The 16,862-nt window shown below is 63.9% G+C and overlaps 1 protein-coding gene across 2 annotated transcripts in view; it reads left to right on the forward strand.

Moving 5' to 3' along the window:
* Positions 1–16,862, forward strand: part of GRID1 (glutamate ionotropic receptor delta type subunit 1) — a 634,358-nt gene that overhangs the window by 168,423 nt on the left and 449,073 nt on the right. For both annotated transcript variants that reach the window (XM_055325891.1, XM_055325892.1), the window contains exon 4: positions 16,470–16,675. In XM_055325891.1, the coding sequence (XP_055181866.1) occupies positions 16,470–16,675 (206 nt within the window). The remainder of the gene's footprint in view (positions 1–16,469; positions 16,676–16,862) is intronic.

The raw sequence follows: 16,862 nt of genomic DNA on the forward strand, positions 1-16,862 counted from the left end.
ACAGGGGACAAACCTGGCGGTGGGGGGACTGGTGGGGCTGTATTTTCTTTAGCTCGCTGGATACATTGGGCGTGGTATGACATGACGTAGTAGAAAGTCCCAAGGGTGCTCCCTGGTTTGGATGGGCCCCTTGGGACTCTTCTGGTCCATGCGCCAAGGCCTACAGCGCCCCTGCGGGGGAGACACTCCACCGGCTGTGGGTGCGGCTGGGAGTTGGAGACAAGGCTGCTCTGATGGTCGGGATGCAGTGCCCCCACGAGCCCATCGGTGGCAGGCGGCCCCGGATGTCCCTGCTCACCACGATGAGGATGGAGAGGACGCCGGTGGGCACCTGTAGTGACCGCCCACTGTCACTAGCATTTATAAACGGAGCAGAGTCCAGCTTATCCTGGGGTAGTCTCACTGTCCCTCTCTGGCCTTTTCGCCTGCTTTATTCCTGGGGAAACAGGTGGCCTGAGGACCTAGGTCACTGGGAAGTGTCCTCACCCGGAGGCATCTGTGCGAGGAATTTATGCAGGTGGAAGGCCACCAGTTGTGCTCTCAAGGGAAAGGAGAGCATTGAGCGTGGTAGGCCTTGGTCATCCCCCTGCGTGAGGCCTCTAAACAGGGACGCTGGGTTCCTTGAAGGACCCACCATGTGTCTGGGCTGTCCCGCAGTGGGAGCTTGCAGGACATGAAGTGCTGCTGAGATGTGTGCTGAGCGCTTCTGCTTTGGCCGAGATCTCAGAGGCTCCCTGGCCGGCCCTGGGCGTTGGGGTGGGCTTCCCTTTATTCCGGCTCAGCAGGAGAGAAGGCAGAGGGTCAGCCTTTGGCTGCAGCGTGGGGGTCTAGGCACCCGGACGAGACGTAGGAGGCAACACCTAGCACCGTCCCATCCGCTCCTCCTCGCTGTAGCAAGGTCCACAGCCCTGGCTGCTAGTGGTGGGACCTGATGGCGTTGCTCCTTCCGTGCCCTTATCCACAGTCCTGGGCTGGCTCATCTCCTTATGGGGTGCTGAGCAGATTTGGGGCCCAGCATCTGCTTCCATGCCGGGCTGCTCATGAAGGTTTCGGCTGTCACGCGTCATCTGGTGGCCCATAGAGAACCTGCTGGCTCTCGTCCCCTCGGCTCCCTCCGGGGGCCTTGCCCTCACATCGCTTTCTCTGTTTCCTGAAACGTGTGTCTTTCCTTGCCCGGGTTCCTTCCCCATCCACATGGGGCAAGGAGAAACCTCGCGCCTTCCCCACTACCCTGCCTCCCGGCTCGGCGCCCGTGTCCCCCTGGAGCCCGTGCCTGGAAAGCGTCCTCGGTCTTTGGCAGCCTCGCCGCCTCCGCGGAGACGCTCTCCTGAGCGCCTGCCACGGTTGGTTTTGCGTGTCCGGGAGCGAGGCCGCGGCACTCAGTTACTCAGACACGAGTCTAGAGGTCTCCGCGGAGGTGCTTGCAGCCAGAGCTAACGGCCATCGTAGGTTGGCCTCCAATAAAGGTGAGGAGGGTGGGCCTCGTCCAATCATCGCGAAGCCTTAAGCCCAGAATGTTCCCTGGGGAAGAGGAAATTCTGCTTCCGGGCTGCCGGGTGCTCTACACGGCTCAGACCTGCCGGCCCTGACGGCTCCCTAAGCCAGCTGTTAAATACACACCCGGCCAGGGCTCTGTCCCCTCCTTTTCCCTCCATGTCTCCTGCACGCTGGCCGGTGCCCTCAGCCTTGCTTCCTCCCTCTGGCAAGGGCCCGGCAGCCGTCCCCTCGGGCTCACTCGGGGAGCCCTGGCGCTGCAGTGCTGGCCGCTCTGCCCTTGGTTCCAGCTTGTGAACGGTTGGGACGGGCTGTTTAGGGCTGGCCTGGGTGGGGAGCAGGGGTCGGTGGCAGCTGCTGCTAGGCCTGCAGGAGAGGGGACACGTTTCTTGGACCCGGGGCAGGGAGGCGTTCCCAGAAGATAGGGGCGTGTGTGGTGCACAAGCTGTGCACCTGTGCCCTCCTGTCCCCTGCGGCCTCCATGCGCTGCTCACACGGCTTGAGCCAGGCCCTGGTGTCACTGCTGCTGGGACCGCAGGCCAGCATCCCAGTGTCGGGCTTGTCCCCCCTGCCAGCCGTGGAGGGCAGTGCTCGTGCTGCTGCCCTGGCCTCTCCTGCAGTGGTGAGCGCCGTGCCGGCCGCCTGGCTTGCTTCTCCCCCGCTCATGCATCACTTTTCCAATTCCTGCTCTCATGTGGGTGTGTTGGCATCTGCTGCTGTCGCAACAACGGGGACTGTGGCCCAGTGTGTCCCGGCACCTTCCCTTGCCTCCCCTGTTGCTCTGGGCACCCCGCCGAGGCTCCGCGAGCCTCCTTCTCTGGCCGGGGGAGCTGCGGCTTGGAGAGCTCAGCAGCCACAAGCCCAAACCCGGGCTGTCCGCCCCCCAGCCCGCCGTCCCTCACTGGCCTGCGCTCCTCCTGACCCTTCTGTCCGTGTCACCTGGTGTGCTGGCAGCCACAGCGGGACACAATGCACAAGGACTGGCCAGCGGGGGTGATGGTGTCACAAAGAGGGCACAGGGATGCCCCAGAGCCACAGCTGGGGGGCCCGGCAGCTCGAGGAAGGTCCCCTGAGGAGGCCACGCTGGGGTCCCCGCCGCCATGCTTTGCAGGCCTATCAGGCCTGCGGATCCTGGCTCTTAATGAGTGGAGATGTGGGTTTAATTTTGGGATTAGCAGGCCTGTTTGGGCAGCAGGTGGTGTGGGGCTGCAGAGACCCTAGGCCGCTTGCGTGCGTCCCCAGGGTGGTGTGGCCACACCATCCCTCCTCGCAAGGCTCCCAGCTTCCACTGACCGTCAGCCCCGTCATCCCAGCGTGTTGCTTGCTGTGACCAAAGGGCGGCACCGAGGGAGGGGCCGAGCCTCTGCCTGCGGGGCCGTGTTGAGGGGGGCACACAGTGTGGACCCCTTCTGGGCCTGGGGAGGCTGGGGGGCCATGCCCGGCAGGGCGTGCTGCTCTTCACCCTCCGTTCCCGGGGTGTGGGGGGTGGTTCCTGACCCTCTCCACGACACACTCGGAGCTGAAGTGCGGGCACGCGTGTAAGGGGGGAGTGCACCGTGCGTGTGCTTGTGTGCCCATGTGTGCTTGGTGCTCCCGTAGGAGTGGGTGTGCGTGGGCGCGGGCACGTGAGCAGCGCCGTGCTGGTAAGCGTGCGATGACCAGCCCGCTGAGAACACGGGTGCCCCGGTTTAGGCTGGGCTGCCTTCTGGGGTGGGAACACTCACAGGGTGGCCGGCGTTGGGGTGGAGCGCGGGTGCGGGTATGGGCGTCTCGGGTGGGACGGCGTGGAGCATGGGGATCCTAGTGAGATGCGGCGGAGGGCTGGGGCCGGGAGCTTTGTGTGTCCGGCAGCGGGTTTGTGACGCGATTTGTTCAATTATACGATTGCACGGTTCCCTTGGTAGCGGCTGCGTGTGACATGTGGCTCACGGAGTCGAAACTTTGACAGCAGGCTGGTCCCGGCACATGGGCCGTGAGGGCATGAGTGTGCAAGTGAGTGTGTGTGAGCAAGTGCACACGTCCCTGCAGGTACCGGGAATGCAGGTGCGCACATGTGATGTGTGTGCAGGGGCGGGGGTTGCACACCCCCGGAGGCCGGGCCCGTGTGTCCCGTGTCGCCGGGCCGGGCCTCCCGCTGTCCCCTCCCACCTCCCTCTGGTGGTTCTGTCCTTCTGTCCCGACCCCACAGGCTTGACCTGGGAGTGCCTCCTGGTGCCTTCCTGGCCTGGCGTCTCCTGGCCGCCTTCTCTGCAGCCAGGGGCCTCCTGTGTGCTCTGTGCCTCTCACCCAGACCCTGGCTGCGCTGGGTCCCGCTGGGGCCTCCGCTGGCCCTCTGCCCCCCGGCTCGTGCCCCCGCTTGTGCCCCCTCCCAGAGAACTGCCAGAGGAACGGATCAGAAGCAAAGCCTGCCTTCTGGCCCGTGGCTCCTGGGCACTGCCCTGTGTGGTCGGCCCTGCCGGGGGTCCAGTGTCATGCGCGTCACGACCAGGCCTGGTCTCTGCAGCTGGGATGGCCCCAGCGGTGCCATCGGTGCGCTCAGGGCTGCCAACTGCAGCTCAGCCCCGCGCCTGGCTCGGTGCCCTCGGCGGCCCTCCCCGTGCGAGGAGCTCCTGCCCCCCTGGACCGCCCGCGCCTCCCTCCGGGGCTGGCACGAGAGCTGTTGCCGGGCGGGACTTCCTGCGCATTCCTGTGGCTCAGGCCCCCACGCGGCGGGCAGGGTGCGGGGCGCAGAGGCGGCCCTCGGGGCTCCCGCCCACAGACGGTGGCATCCACGGCCCTGCCGCTCCCCTCGCCTGGCTCTGCTGGCACTGCGTCTTCAGAGGCAAGTTCCAAAGGAAACAAATTAAATCTGAGTAAATATCAGAGAGTAATTATGTAAATCAGACATGCAAGTAAAAGAACGTCTGTCGTGAGGTCAGCAGAGAGCCGCGAACACAGAGGCTTCCTGTCCGGGGAGCCGGGGGAGGGGCTGGTGGCGGAGACGGTGGTGATGCTGCAGATGCGGGCGCATCGTGCCCGACCCTCGCCACCTTGGGCTGTGTCCCCGGGGCCTGCTGGTAGTCGTGGCTTTGCTCCTCACGGGAGCACCATGGCCCGCGCGCCCCTGCCCGTCTCCTGGGGGTGGCACCCAAGACGCCAAGAGCCGAGGACACGTGCCTGGGTCCGACCCCAGGGCCCGCTCCTTCGGCATAGTGACCACAGCCTCGACAGGCCCCCTGGGGGCAGCAGCTGCTGGGGCCATGTGGCTTGGGCTGTGCAGGGCTCTCCTGGGACTTGGGGGACTCGGGGGCCTGGGGCAGGGTCCGGGGTGCTGCCCTCCGAGGCATGTTGTGCGCAGGCAGGAGGGGTGGCCTTGGCTCTGGGCGTGGGCCCCGGGCCCAGCTGACCGGCCGGCCAGCCTGCGCTTCCTGCTCCCACAGCTCCCTGGGCTGCCCCATGGGTGCCCCGGGGTCCCGCAGGGGGGCCGCCCCCGCAGGTGGGCTGCCGGGCTCCCAGGCCTCTGACCCTGTCGCGTCCCGGCCCCGAGCGCTCGTCCCTCCCGTCCACACAGCCGCGGAGCTCCGGCTGCAGCCCAGCCTCTGTGTTCTGCTCCCAGGGGTTTCCTGGCGGCTCTGGCCCCCCGGACACCACGTGGGAAAGAGGCCGCCCCTTCCCGGGGCCCTCCTGTGGGTCTGTGTTCATCCCATGCGCCTGTCCCGTCTCAGCCTCCACGGCGGGCTCTGGGCTCGAGGTGCAGCGGTGAGGCCGTGGGGTCAGCAGCCCCCGGGCCGGTCTGCAGATGGGGACCCCAGCCCGGGGCCGCTTCCACGTGAGGCCGGAAGAGCTGCGGCTCCCGAGAGGGTGGGCTTTTCCTCGGCGCGATAATTCACGGAATCGATGAAGACGCTGCGGCTCACTGTGCCACGCCGTTACTGGTGCTGACGGCGGCTGAACAGCAGGGCGGCGATCCCCTCTTGGCCTGGGCCTCTTGGGAGCTGGGCCCTGGCCCTTGAGCGGTGTGCGGTGCGGCCTCCCTGGGGCTCCGGGGGCCCGGGTAGCTGTCCCGAAGGCCTGGGCGGGGGTGGCATGGAGGACGCGGCCTCTCCCGGGTGACCTGGAGCGGTGTCTCGGTGCTGTTGTGAGCCTGGGACTTGCCCGGGACGTGGCATCATCTGGTGCCTCCCGGGAGCTCCAGGCACAGCTCAGGTGTGCGTCCGGCACCTGGGTCGGCCTCTGCAGCGGCTGGGGGCCCTGGCCTGCTTCCTCCTCATCCCTTTCCAGGCGTCTCTGGCTGCTTGGCCAAGGTGGGGGAAGAGGCCTGGATTGGAACCCTAGTCCCCCCCAACTGGGCTGCATGACCTTGGGCCCGACAGCAGGGTGTCATGGAGACTGGAAGAGGCAGCGTGGTGTCACGCCCGGCGTGAGGTCAGGCCCTTGTCACATGTGCCCTCATGTTCTCCTCGCGGGTGGCCCCCATCCTGCCCTGCTGTGGGGGAGGTCATTTCTCTGTGGCATTAGCGAAAAGCAAAGTCACTGGATTTGGGGTCCCTTAGAAATTCAAACGGGGGGCACCTGGGGGTCTCAGCAGTGGAGCATCTGCCTTTGGCCCAGGGCGTGACCCCGGGGTCCCGGGATCGAGTCCCGCATCGGGCTCCCTGCATGGAGCCTGCTTCTCCCTCTCCCTGGGTCTCTGGCTCTCTCTCCAGGCCTCGTGAATAAATAAACACAATCTTTAAAAAAAGAAAAAAAGGGATCCCTGGGTGGCGCAGCGGTTTGGCGCCTGCCTTTGGCCCAGGGTGTGATCCTGGAGACCCGGGATCGAATCCCACATCGGGCTTCCGGTGCATGGAGCCTGCTTCTCCCTCTGCCTGTGTCTCTGCCTCTCTCTCTCTCTGTGACTATCATAAAAAAAAAAAAAAAAATAAAAATAAAAAAAAAATAAAAAAAGAAAAAAAATTCAGATGGATCTCTTCCGGGTAGACACTTGGAAGTTGTTTCTCTAGATTTGCTTCGGGAGCTGATGCAAGTTAGAGAGAAGTCCGGGAAAACATCCAGAACTTTCTCAAAGCGTGAGCCGAGCTGTTGCTCTCGTGGGCCGTGTGGTGTTGCTGGAGGGACCCCCTCCCCCCCCCCCCCCCCCCGGCTTCAGTTTGCTCATGTGTGAAATGGGATGGTTATGCCCCCCTCACAGGCTGTGGGGGGAGAGAACACGAGGCATCTAATCGTCCAGCAGCTCCGAGGGAGCGAGTTCCCACTCCGGGCCCGTCTCCCAGGTCCTCAGCACCCGAAGATGAGGAGCGGCCGCTGGGGCTGCCGGCCAGTGTCCCGAGGGCCGTGTGCTCGGCCCCCCGTGCGTGCAGTGGGGTTTGTTCCCTTTCCGGTGCACCTGTTGGCCCAGGGAAGAAGCCATTATCCCTTATCCTGATCCCTTATCCTGAAGAACCGCAGGGCTTTGCAGACCAGCCCTACAAATCCTGGAGGAGAACTGCTAAAACCAATACCAAATATCCTGTAAGTATGAAATGGCAGGAGCATCTAACTTTATTTGTGAAACTTCTGAGAACGATTAGCTTATCACGGATGCTTTAAAAATATGGCCTCGGGGATCCCTGGGTGACTCAGCAGTTTGGCGCCTGCTTTCGGCCCAGGGCGTGACCCCGGGGTCCCGGGATCGAGTCCTGCGTCGGGCTTCCTGCATGGAGCCTGCTTCTCCCTCTGCCTGTGTCTCTGCCTCTCTCTCTCTCTGTCTCATGAATAAATAAATCTTTAAAAAAATAAAAAAAAATAATATGGCCTCACTCGGTGGAAGGTGATTGCAAATCAGAGGGACTGTTTATCACGGTAAGAGTGAGAGACCCACCAGATGAGCAAAAAAATATTGAAGGAGCCAGAGCTCTGGAACATGAAGGACAGGAGCGGATCAGCGCCACGGACTTCTACCCGAAGGCCAGAACTTAAGTTGGAGCAGAAGTTGGTGAAGAATTATTTTATAAGCCCATTTTCATCATAACATGTGTAAAATGCAAATTTTGATCATTATGTAAATTAGTTACTTGGTGTAATTTACTTAATTCAAAGCACTTAATGCAGCGTGGTATGTTTTTTTCCAAAGTGCCAGAGTAGATGTTTATTTTAAATTGTTTTTAATCTCGATCTTCCAGCCTGATTATTTAAAATGTTTTTCTCTTCTATTTGTTTTTCAAATGGAAGGGAATGGAGCTTGGCGAGAGATGGGCCTGTTCTCATCAGGGGTGCCCTGGGTCGTGAGGCCCCAGTGGGGGTGGGGTGGGGGGCAGGGGCTGGCTCGGGGACCCCTGGGTCTGAAGGGCCACTGTACATGTGTGCGTGCCTTGGGGATGTGCACCCGGGACTTCGCCAGAGCCCCCGTTGCCCTGTGTGGGGTCCACGCTCCTGGGCTTCCCAGCTGGTTCTGAACCCTGGTAGAGGCTCCTCCGCGTTGTGCGCCCAACCAAGGGGAGGATATCTGATGGTCAGAGTCCTCAGGGACAGACCGGTTCCTTCAGCCTCTTGGGTATTTTGCGATTTCCGCAGAGGGAGAGCCCAGCCTCCCCGTGTCTGAGTGGGCCTACGGGCCCTGGAGCCCCTGGAGCGGGAGCGCCTATTTCCCCACCTCCCGTGTGCTCCGGGTGCTGAGGTCTGGGCCCATGGGGACGTGGGGTCAGCTCCGAGTTGCACCCGACGGCAGGGGCTGTGAGGCGGCCCAAGCTGCCCTGCTGCTCCCTGGCTCCGGGGAGCGTCCTGGCAGCTGCCTCCCGCTCTGCCTTCTTGCCCTGGAGGCCGCCTGGGTGAGGGAGGGGTGTGGGGCTGGAGCCCTTCCCCTGACTCCAATGAAGGGAGGGAAACAGAGTGCATGGGTTCAGGAGGAGCAGGTTTGAATGCCCTGAGTGGGCTCCAGGGCCCCGCACTGTCCCGGGTCCTCCGGGCGCTGGTTCTGGGGTGATTAGAGCACCCATGGCCTGAGAGCCTGACTGGGGGGTGGCTCGGGGTGGGGGTGGAGGGGCTGGTTGGCCCTTGAAAGGAGTGGGTTCCTGCCTGTAGGGACCAGCTAACCCTGCAAGGGGGGGTGTCCCTCAGGGTCAGCAGGGCCCTGGAGGTCACAGCGTCAGACCATAGAACATGAAAGTCATGTCAGCACAGAGAGCTGTGCTTCCTGGGGGTGGCGGGGTGAGAGGTCACCCTGCAGGACTCCTTGTGCGACTCCTGTCTGGGCAGCTGAGACTGTGACCAGGATGAGGGTGGGGACGCGGGTGGGGTAGGGTCCGCCTTCCACGCCAGGCCCTCAGCAAGAGGACATGGAGTAGTGGCCGTGTGCCGCTGGGGCCCGTCCTCTTGCCCTCCTGAAGCAGGCCCCTGCCTGGATGCTGGGGGTCCGCTCCTCCTCTTGCTGAACCCTTGAGGGCCTGCTTTGTGCCCACCTGACTCCCGGGGAGAGATATACATATATATTTTTTAAATCACACCTACATTGACTGCAATGAATTAATTCATCCATGAAATGTAGTCTGCATACAGAAGGCATTGTGGCACGTCGGAGATGTGCAGCACGTGGAGGAAGGGGAGCTGCGTTCTGCTTCAGGCTCAGTCTTAGCTCAGGATTCAATGCTCCTTGCGGGTGGGGCTGTGAAGTCTTCAAATGCGGCTGCTCCAGGAGCCAGCCTCTGGCCTGGCCCAGAACGGCTCAGGAAATACTTGAGGAGGGAAGGAAGGAAGAAAGGAAGAAAGGAAGCTTGCAGGGTGGCAGGGAGGGGAGGGAGGGAAGGAGGGGAGCAAGGATGCAGGGTGAGGGGGTGGAGGGACGGAGGGGAGGAAGGATGCAGGGTGGGGGGAGGGAGGAGGGAGGGGAAGAAGGGTGCAGGGTGGGGAGAGGGGGAGGGAGGGAGGGGAGGGAGGGAGGAAGGATGCAGGGGGGGGGAGGGAGGGAGAGGAGGAAGGACGCAGGGTGGCAAAGGGGGAGAGGGGAGAAAGGATACAGGGTGGGGGGAGGGGAGCAAGGATGCAGGGTGGCAAGGGGGCAGGAGGAGGGAGGGGGGGAGGAAGGATATAGGGTGGTGAAGGGGGAGAGAGAGGGGAGCAAGGACTCAGGGTGGGGGGGAGGGGGGAGGGCGGTGAAGCAGAGAGCACATGGCCTGCAGACCCCATTGGACTGGGGGCAAAGGAGGGGGAGCTGGTTTTGATGGGAGCCTTTGGGTCTGTCCTCTGGGTCGTGTTGGCCCCTCCTCACCTGAAGACCCTTCCTGAGCCCTCCTGGCTTCCGGGTCCCTGGAGGGGGAGGGACAGGCAACAGAGAGAGGAGAGGAGCCGGGCAGGGGTCTTGGGAGTGAACGTGAATGGGGATGAACCTGAATGGAACCTTCAGAGAAACTGAGACCTGTATCTGGGCCCAGGTAAGAAAGACGTTTTCAAAGAAGTCAAGGCTGTGTCTCAGCTGGTGGATGGTGTGTTCCCGGCCCTAACACCTGAGCTGTGAGCTTCTGCGTGTGAGGTGGCGGCCCTGTGTACGCCCACGTGCACTGGGGATGGCGACATGCCCTTCGGACGTCCTCTGCGGCGCCTGCGCCTTTCTCGGAAATTGAAAATAGTTGGAGAAGCAACGTGAAATGCATCCTTTCATTTCAATTACTTTTCGGAAATACAGGATTTAAAATACCCACAGACTATCTGTTTTTTCCCAGGAGTGGTGGGTAGTCACAGCCACGAGCTCAGACTTGGAAGTGACTTTGGCCCGTTTGAGCTCCCGGGCTGGAAGGGCTGTGCTTCCGCCTACCGCACGGCTTTGCGTGGTTGCTGGACGTCTGGCTGGCTCCGGCTTCAGTTCAGTTTGACTCCTCAAACCTCTGCTGTCCTGATCGTGTGCCGGGCCCCGAGCCTGGGGTTAGAGCGAGGAGAGGCCTCGCTCCTGCTTCCCGTGTCTGTGAGTCCTGAACCTGTGACAGCTCGGGGAGGCCTGACTCCAGCTCGGTCGTGGTGCAGGCCGGCGGGCGTACGCTTCAGGTTGGGAGCATCCGGGTGGAGAAGGTGTACCCAGGGGCGTGTGCATGGGGTGTGAGTGTGTGGGACGGCGTGTGCATGTGTGTGGGGTGTGTGTGGGGGGCGAGTACGTAGGGAAGGTCAGAGAGCTTCTGCTTCTGGTATTTAGGTGTATGGTTTCTGCTACTGGTAGTGCTGGGGGTGGTGCTGTTGGTGGTGGTGCTGTTTGTGGTGGTGGTGCTGGTGCTGGTGATGCTGGTGGTGGTGCTGCTGGTGGTGGTGCTGGTGCTGCTGGTGCTGCTGCTGGTGATGCTGGTGATGCTGCTGGTGCTGGTGGTGCTGGTGCTGGTGATGCTGGTGGTGGTGCTGCTGGTGCTGGTGGTGGTGCTGGTGCTGCTGGTGATGCTGCTGGTGCTGGTGGTGCTGGTGCTGGTGATGCTGGTGGTGGTGCTGGTGCTGGTGATGCTGGTGGTGGTGCTGGTGCTGGTGATGCTGGTGCTGGTGATGCTGGTGGTGGTGCTGGTGCTGGTGATGCTGGTGGTGGTGCTGGTGCTGGTGATGCTGGTGGTGCTGGTGCTGCTGGTGGTGGTGGTGCTGCTGGTACTGGTGCTGGTGGTGCTAGTGGTGGTGCTGCTGGTGGTGATACAAAAGCAGAACAGACAAGCCCCCAGGGCCACGCGGTCCCTTATGCAACACACAGCAGACACCTCGGCCCCACGATGTGGGCATTTTGTTTGTGATCCATCGATGCTCTTGAGGATGTTAATTTCTCTGCAACTTTATTTTTTTAAAAGATTTTATTTACTTATTCATGAGACACACAAAGAGAGAGGCAGAGACCCAGGCAGAGGGAGAAGCAGGCTCCCTGCAGGGAGCCCGATGCGGGACTTGATCCCAGGACCCTGGGGTCACAACCGCTGAGCCACCCAGGTGTCTTTCTCTGCAACTTGAAAATAAATGTGTGCTTTTTATGGAAAGTCTTAGAGGAGGGCTCTGCGGTGAGCAGACAGGAGCTTGGAAGCTATCCCAGCCGGAGGCATCGGAGGGGAGGACCCCAGGGTCTGGGGACGTTGCAGGAATCTCTGACTGGAGGCCTGGGGGAGCCCGGGAAGGGGTCATGGAGATGAGAGGAGGCGCGGGAGGCGGAACAGGGGTGCCGTCCCGGGAAATGGGAGCAGAAGGAGCTTCCAGGACCTTGGGGCCGCCCAGGGTGAGGGCCCTTCAAGGACGGTGGTCCCGGCTGGAACTGGCAAACGCCCGTGAGCAGTGATGGAGAGGCCGACGCGTGCGTGGACGGCTGGTGTGAGCTCCAGTGCAGGGGTATGGGCGGCCGTGGCAGGAAGCGGAGGGCTGAGGGGTGCCGGGGGTGCAGGGGCCCGGAGTCAGGGTCCGGGCGGTGGGGGTAGGAGGCCTGGGCGCTCAGGACTGTGTCCTTCGCTCCTCTGCTGTGGCAGGTGCTCCCCGGGGACCCCTCTTCCTTCCCTTGCGGCCCCGCAGTCCAGGCTGCGTGGTCCCCATCGTGGGAGTGAGCAAGGCCTCCTTCCCTCCGTGACCCAGATGCCTCATTCTGGAACTTTCCATGTACCGTTCCTGCTGTCAGCGGTGTCCTGGTGTCCTCCCCTGAGGTTTCCAGAGCTGGCTCCTTCTCAGGGACGCCGGTTCCTGCAGCCCAACATCTCCGTTCTTCGGGCTCTTTCCGCTGTTGGAAATTATCTGTTAACGTGGTGATTGTTTGTTCTGGTCTGTTCCCTGGCCCCGAGACATGAGCCCTGTGCCCCGGCGGCCCTGGCCTGGAGGAAGCTCTCCGTGAACAGAGGAGAAAAGAGGGAGGCTGGGTCTGGGTCGGGTGCTAGCAAGGCTCCGGGCAAGCAAGTCCCTCGAGAGCCCAAGGGCGGGCGAGAGGCTGGGCACCTTGGCGTTGAGGCCTCACGGGGACCCACCCACGCTCCCCCAGCGGTCCCTCCCTCTGGGGCGAAGGACGCCTGTCCCGGGAGATGCCCTTTGCTGCCTCCCCTTGCAGCCCTGGGGAGCCTGGGCCGCTGGCTGCCCCCTGCCTGTCCTGGGTGGGCTGGCATGTGGTCCCCCTGGTGGGCGCAGGTCTGGCTGGGGGGCTGGTCAGTGTGCATGGCACGCTTGCGGGCGATGGCCTGGGGAGGCCCAGGCTCCGTGGGGGCGCCTGGCCTGCCCCCTCCACGGCCCGTGGGAGCAGCCTCAGCCGTGGCCCTAGGCCGCCTTCTTGGTGAAACCCCTTCCTAGGGACCAGCCAAGGGTGTCTCTGGGGCGAGGGGGGTGGAGGCTGCTGCACACCAGGCCTGGGAGGGGGAAAGGGACTACGTTGGAGGCGGGGGCTTCTTTGGCCCCGTGCCCGGGGGAGAGCAGGATGGCCGCAGAGGTGGCCTGCACTCCAGGTGGTTCTCTGCACCCCCCGCCCCCCAACAGCGGTAGAGCTCTGAAGACCGTAGATGTCGGGCTGAGGGGACCTGTGTCGCAGCTGGGGGACCGGCCACGCTGGCCCTGTGTGTGTGGTCCCTGGAGCCCCACCAGCCACCTGGGCCCACGGGTGTGCCCGCACGGTCACGTGGGGGTCCTCGCTGTGCACACGCTCCCCCGGGGCACAGCCAGCGTGCCCACCGACGTGGCTGGGCCCGGCCGCTGCAGAGACTCGCCGTGGCCTCACTGGAGCTGGAGAGTGGCCGCTGGCAGATGAGGTCTTGGGAGGCTGGGCCCGGTCGGCGGCCACTGGGCTGCCAGCTGTGCTCAGATCGGGTGAGCTCCAGGCTGAGGGGCAGGGAGGACCGTGGGGAAGTGGGGGGGCTGGGGAAGGAGGGGGCTGCAGGGGCCACCAGGGCCTTGGCCCGACCGGCTGACGCTCAGCCCCTTGTGGGCAGCATCACGGGACAGCTGTGTGCAGCGGTGGCTTCTCTTTCCCCCTCCTCCTCCTCCTCCACCCTCTCCTCCCCTCCCTCCCTCCCCTCCCTTCCCCTCTCCTCCCCTCCCCTCCCCTTCCCCTCTCCTTCCCCTCTCCTCCCTCCCTTCCCCTCTCCTTCCCTCCCCTCCCCTTCCCCTCTCCTTCCCTCTCCTCCCCTTCCCTCCCCTCCCCTTCCCTTCCTCCCTTCATTGGGACAGCAAGAGAGAGTGTGAGCAAGCAGGGAGAGAGGGAGAGGGAGAGAGAGAATCCCCATCGGGCTCCACTCCCAGTGCAGAGCCTCACATGGGGAAGGATCTCAGGACCCTGAGGTCACGACCGGAGCTGGAATCAAGAGTCAGATGCTCAAGTCTCTGGGCCACCCGGTGCCCCCGTGTGGGGCCACGTTGAGGGTAGCAGCCCTGTTCTTTCACTGTAGTTGTCATAGGGTAGGGGACACATAGGTAGGTGTGTGACAAGCTCAGTGCGTCAGTCTGTTATGCCGAAAAGCAACGCCCCCAAGCTTAGCGACCGAGAGCAGCGGCCACGGACTGTCGTGTGTGTGGAGACGGCCGCGGATCCGCTCTAGGCTGGCTGGTGCAGCTCGTCCCTTCAGCAGGACAGCCCGGGGCCTCTGCTTACGCCAAGTCACAGCCGTGTTGTAGGTCCAGGGAGGTTGTGTGTCCCAGGGGAGGAGCTCGAGGGCCTTCGGAGGGACAGGCCAGAGGCGGGAGAGCGGGGAGGCGGTCACCACATCCCAGAATTGGGGGCGTCCCTACAGCACTCTGGGCAGCGCTGTGCACCAGAGCCCATGGTACGTGCCGTGTATGCGCCGCCCAGGGTGGAGCCGCTCGCCAGACGCGGCGGTCGAGGACGTAAAATGTGGCCCGTGCGGCCGGGGACGGGAACGGATGTACAGTCTGATTGAATTTCCGTGAATGGAGGTTCAGACTTGAATACGCACGCGTGGCTAGCGGCTGCTGCCCTGGCATCCAGGGGAGGGCGAGCCCATCCCGGGCCCGGAGGGGAGGCTCCGCGTGCCCAGCAGAGAAGCGCTGCTGGCCCGGGTCTGCCTGGCGCTGAGATGTCCGAGGTGTGCCGTGCTCAGGACAGGGAGCGGCGGGCTCGACACCAGCTCTGAGGCCTTCGGGGTCACCCCCCCCAGGCACTTCTGTCCCCTGAGCCCCCTGTGCACACCGCAGCGCCACCCTCTCTGTTGGGCGAGGGCACTCTGAAGAACCTCCTAGCCTTTCAAGAGGCTTGGGGGCCCTGGCAGGCTGTGGGGGTCATACGGCCCCCTGGAATCCAAGGGGCATGGACAGCCCTGGTGTGTCGGGAGCCCCTGGCGCAGGGCAGGATCTACTTTGCAGCTGTTTTGGGGGCTTGGTGAAGAGAGCCCGTCCTGCCATCCCGCCGGCTGGCTCGGTTCCCCCATCCCGCCCAGTGGGCAGAGCAGTAGAGACCCCGACGTGTTGCCAGGCAAGCTGCTCTGGGGCCAGGCCACTGATGGGTGCAGCTGGCCAAGGTCAGGGCTGCACTTGAGTCCAGCTGCCCCAGGCCTGGGTGTCAGGGATGCCGTTGCTGTCCCTAGGGAGGTGCGTGAGCCCCCAGGCACTTGGCTGTGCCTCCTGCGTCCTGGCCCCAGACGCAAGCAGGTGGGCCCTTCAGGAATCCTGGTTCTCCTTAGTCTCGTGAAAGCGGGAGTCACAGAGTTCTGGCCCCGGTTTACAGGTGAGCAAACCGAGGCACGGCGGTGCTCAGGGCCTGTCCGGGTGGGAGGGAGGGAGCCCAGCACCCGGTCACGACTGCCATGTGCTCAGTTTCCTTCCCGGCGCCGTGTTGGGTGTTCCGGGCCACCCTGGTTACACCCGTGCCACCGGGACGAGGCTTACCGCTGGGGGTTTGTCCTGGCAAGACGGGCACCGAGGATGTGCTGCAGCGGTGGTGCGGGGGCCCGGAGTGAGAGTCGGGGAGCAGGCCGGGCTGGGGAAGGCAGTCGGGGTGGGCAGGCGCCGTTCCCTACCGTGCATTTGATTTTGGGCGACTGGATGGGCCCGGGTGAGCCTGGGGCGGCCCACAGGCACCGCAGGTGCTGGGAGAGAGCTGTGTGGGTGACCCGGGTGGGCCCAGGGTGTCCCTCGGGGGTGCTGCTCAGGTGTGGGCTTGCCCTCGGGGCTGCAGCACACACGGGCCACGACGGAACAGCCCAGGCTTTGGAAAAGTGGCCTCGGGGTTGGGACTCGGGGCAGCAGGGGACAGAAGCGCAGCTCACGTGGGCTGGGGCAGGAACAGGGCTCTTTGGCTCATCGGAGCCCTGGAGGCCGGATCTGCAGCCGCGCAGAGGCTCTGTGATGTCATCAGGACCAGGCGTCCTGCTGGCCCCAGAGTTGGCTCCAGTCGGGGGGTCTTTCTGTGGAGGACAGAGGTGGCCCATGCAGGGGGCAGAGGAGATTTGGGCCCTGGGCGCTCGTGTACGTGACGGGGCCAGGCCCTAGTAACTGGCTCCCTTCTGGCCCTGGCCTCCTCCCCTGCCTCTCGGCGGCCACAGAGGAGAGGGCAGCCTGGCTCCCAGGTGCCCCGTGGACCCGTCAGGATGTGAAGTTCGGGTTGGATTTGGGCAGAGCCATGCGGGGACATCAGGTCCTGGAACAGGTGGGGTCCCAAGCCTGAGGGCCGGAGGGCGAGGGTGGGATGTTCAGCCACTGGCTTGGAGCAGGGCCGAGGCTGGGGCGGCCACAGCCGGGTGGGCGGCGGGTCTTAGCTGGCGGCTGAGGGTCAAGGCGCTGGAGCCGAGCGCACAGAGCGGGTGGACACAGCTGTCGGGCCTCCACTCCCATTGGGTGGAGCCGCGGGATGGACGGGGAGGTCGTCATAAAGGGCTCTTGGGCACAGCATGTCCCTCGTGGTGGGAGCCCCTTACCCGGGGCTGGACACGGGGCCTGAGAGAGCTGCCCCTGTCGTCCAGCCTCCGCGGGGTGGCCCCCGAGGCATGCGTGCACCCTGGCCTCTGGCCATGGTCTGTATCCAGGGGGCCGGGGGGGGGGCGCATCGGGGTTAGAGCCTTCCCGCTCAAAGGTCATTCTTTCCTTCCCTTCCTGCTCAGATATCCGTGGGCTCCAAGGCTTTCTGGATCAGGCCTCGCGGCTGGGCCTGGACGTGTCCTTACAAAAGGTGGACAAGAACATTAGCCACGTGTTCACCAGCCTCTTCACCACCATGAAGACGGAGGAACTGAACCGCTATCGGGACACGCTGCGCCGCGCCATCCTGCTGCTCAGCCCGCAGGGGGCCCACTCCTTCATCAACGAGGTAGGTGGCGGGGCACGGGGCTGCAGGCACGTCTGCCGGGCACCGTGGTGGCCGGCGGCCCGTGGCCAATGCGGACGTGGGGACTCCCAGGTGCTGGGGCAGCGGTGCAGGCCGCACAGAGTTAGATCCCCAGCACAGCCTGGCCCCTGCCTGCTCCCTAGCAGGTGACCCCAGGCCGACCTGGACT

The sequence above is a fragment of the Nyctereutes procyonoides genome, unplaced genomic scaffold, assembly GCF_905146905.1.
Source record: "Nyctereutes procyonoides isolate TBG_1078 unplaced genomic scaffold, NYPRO_anot_genome, whole genome shotgun sequence".
Lineage (NCBI taxonomy): Eukaryota > Metazoa > Chordata > Mammalia > Carnivora > Canidae > Nyctereutes > Nyctereutes procyonoides.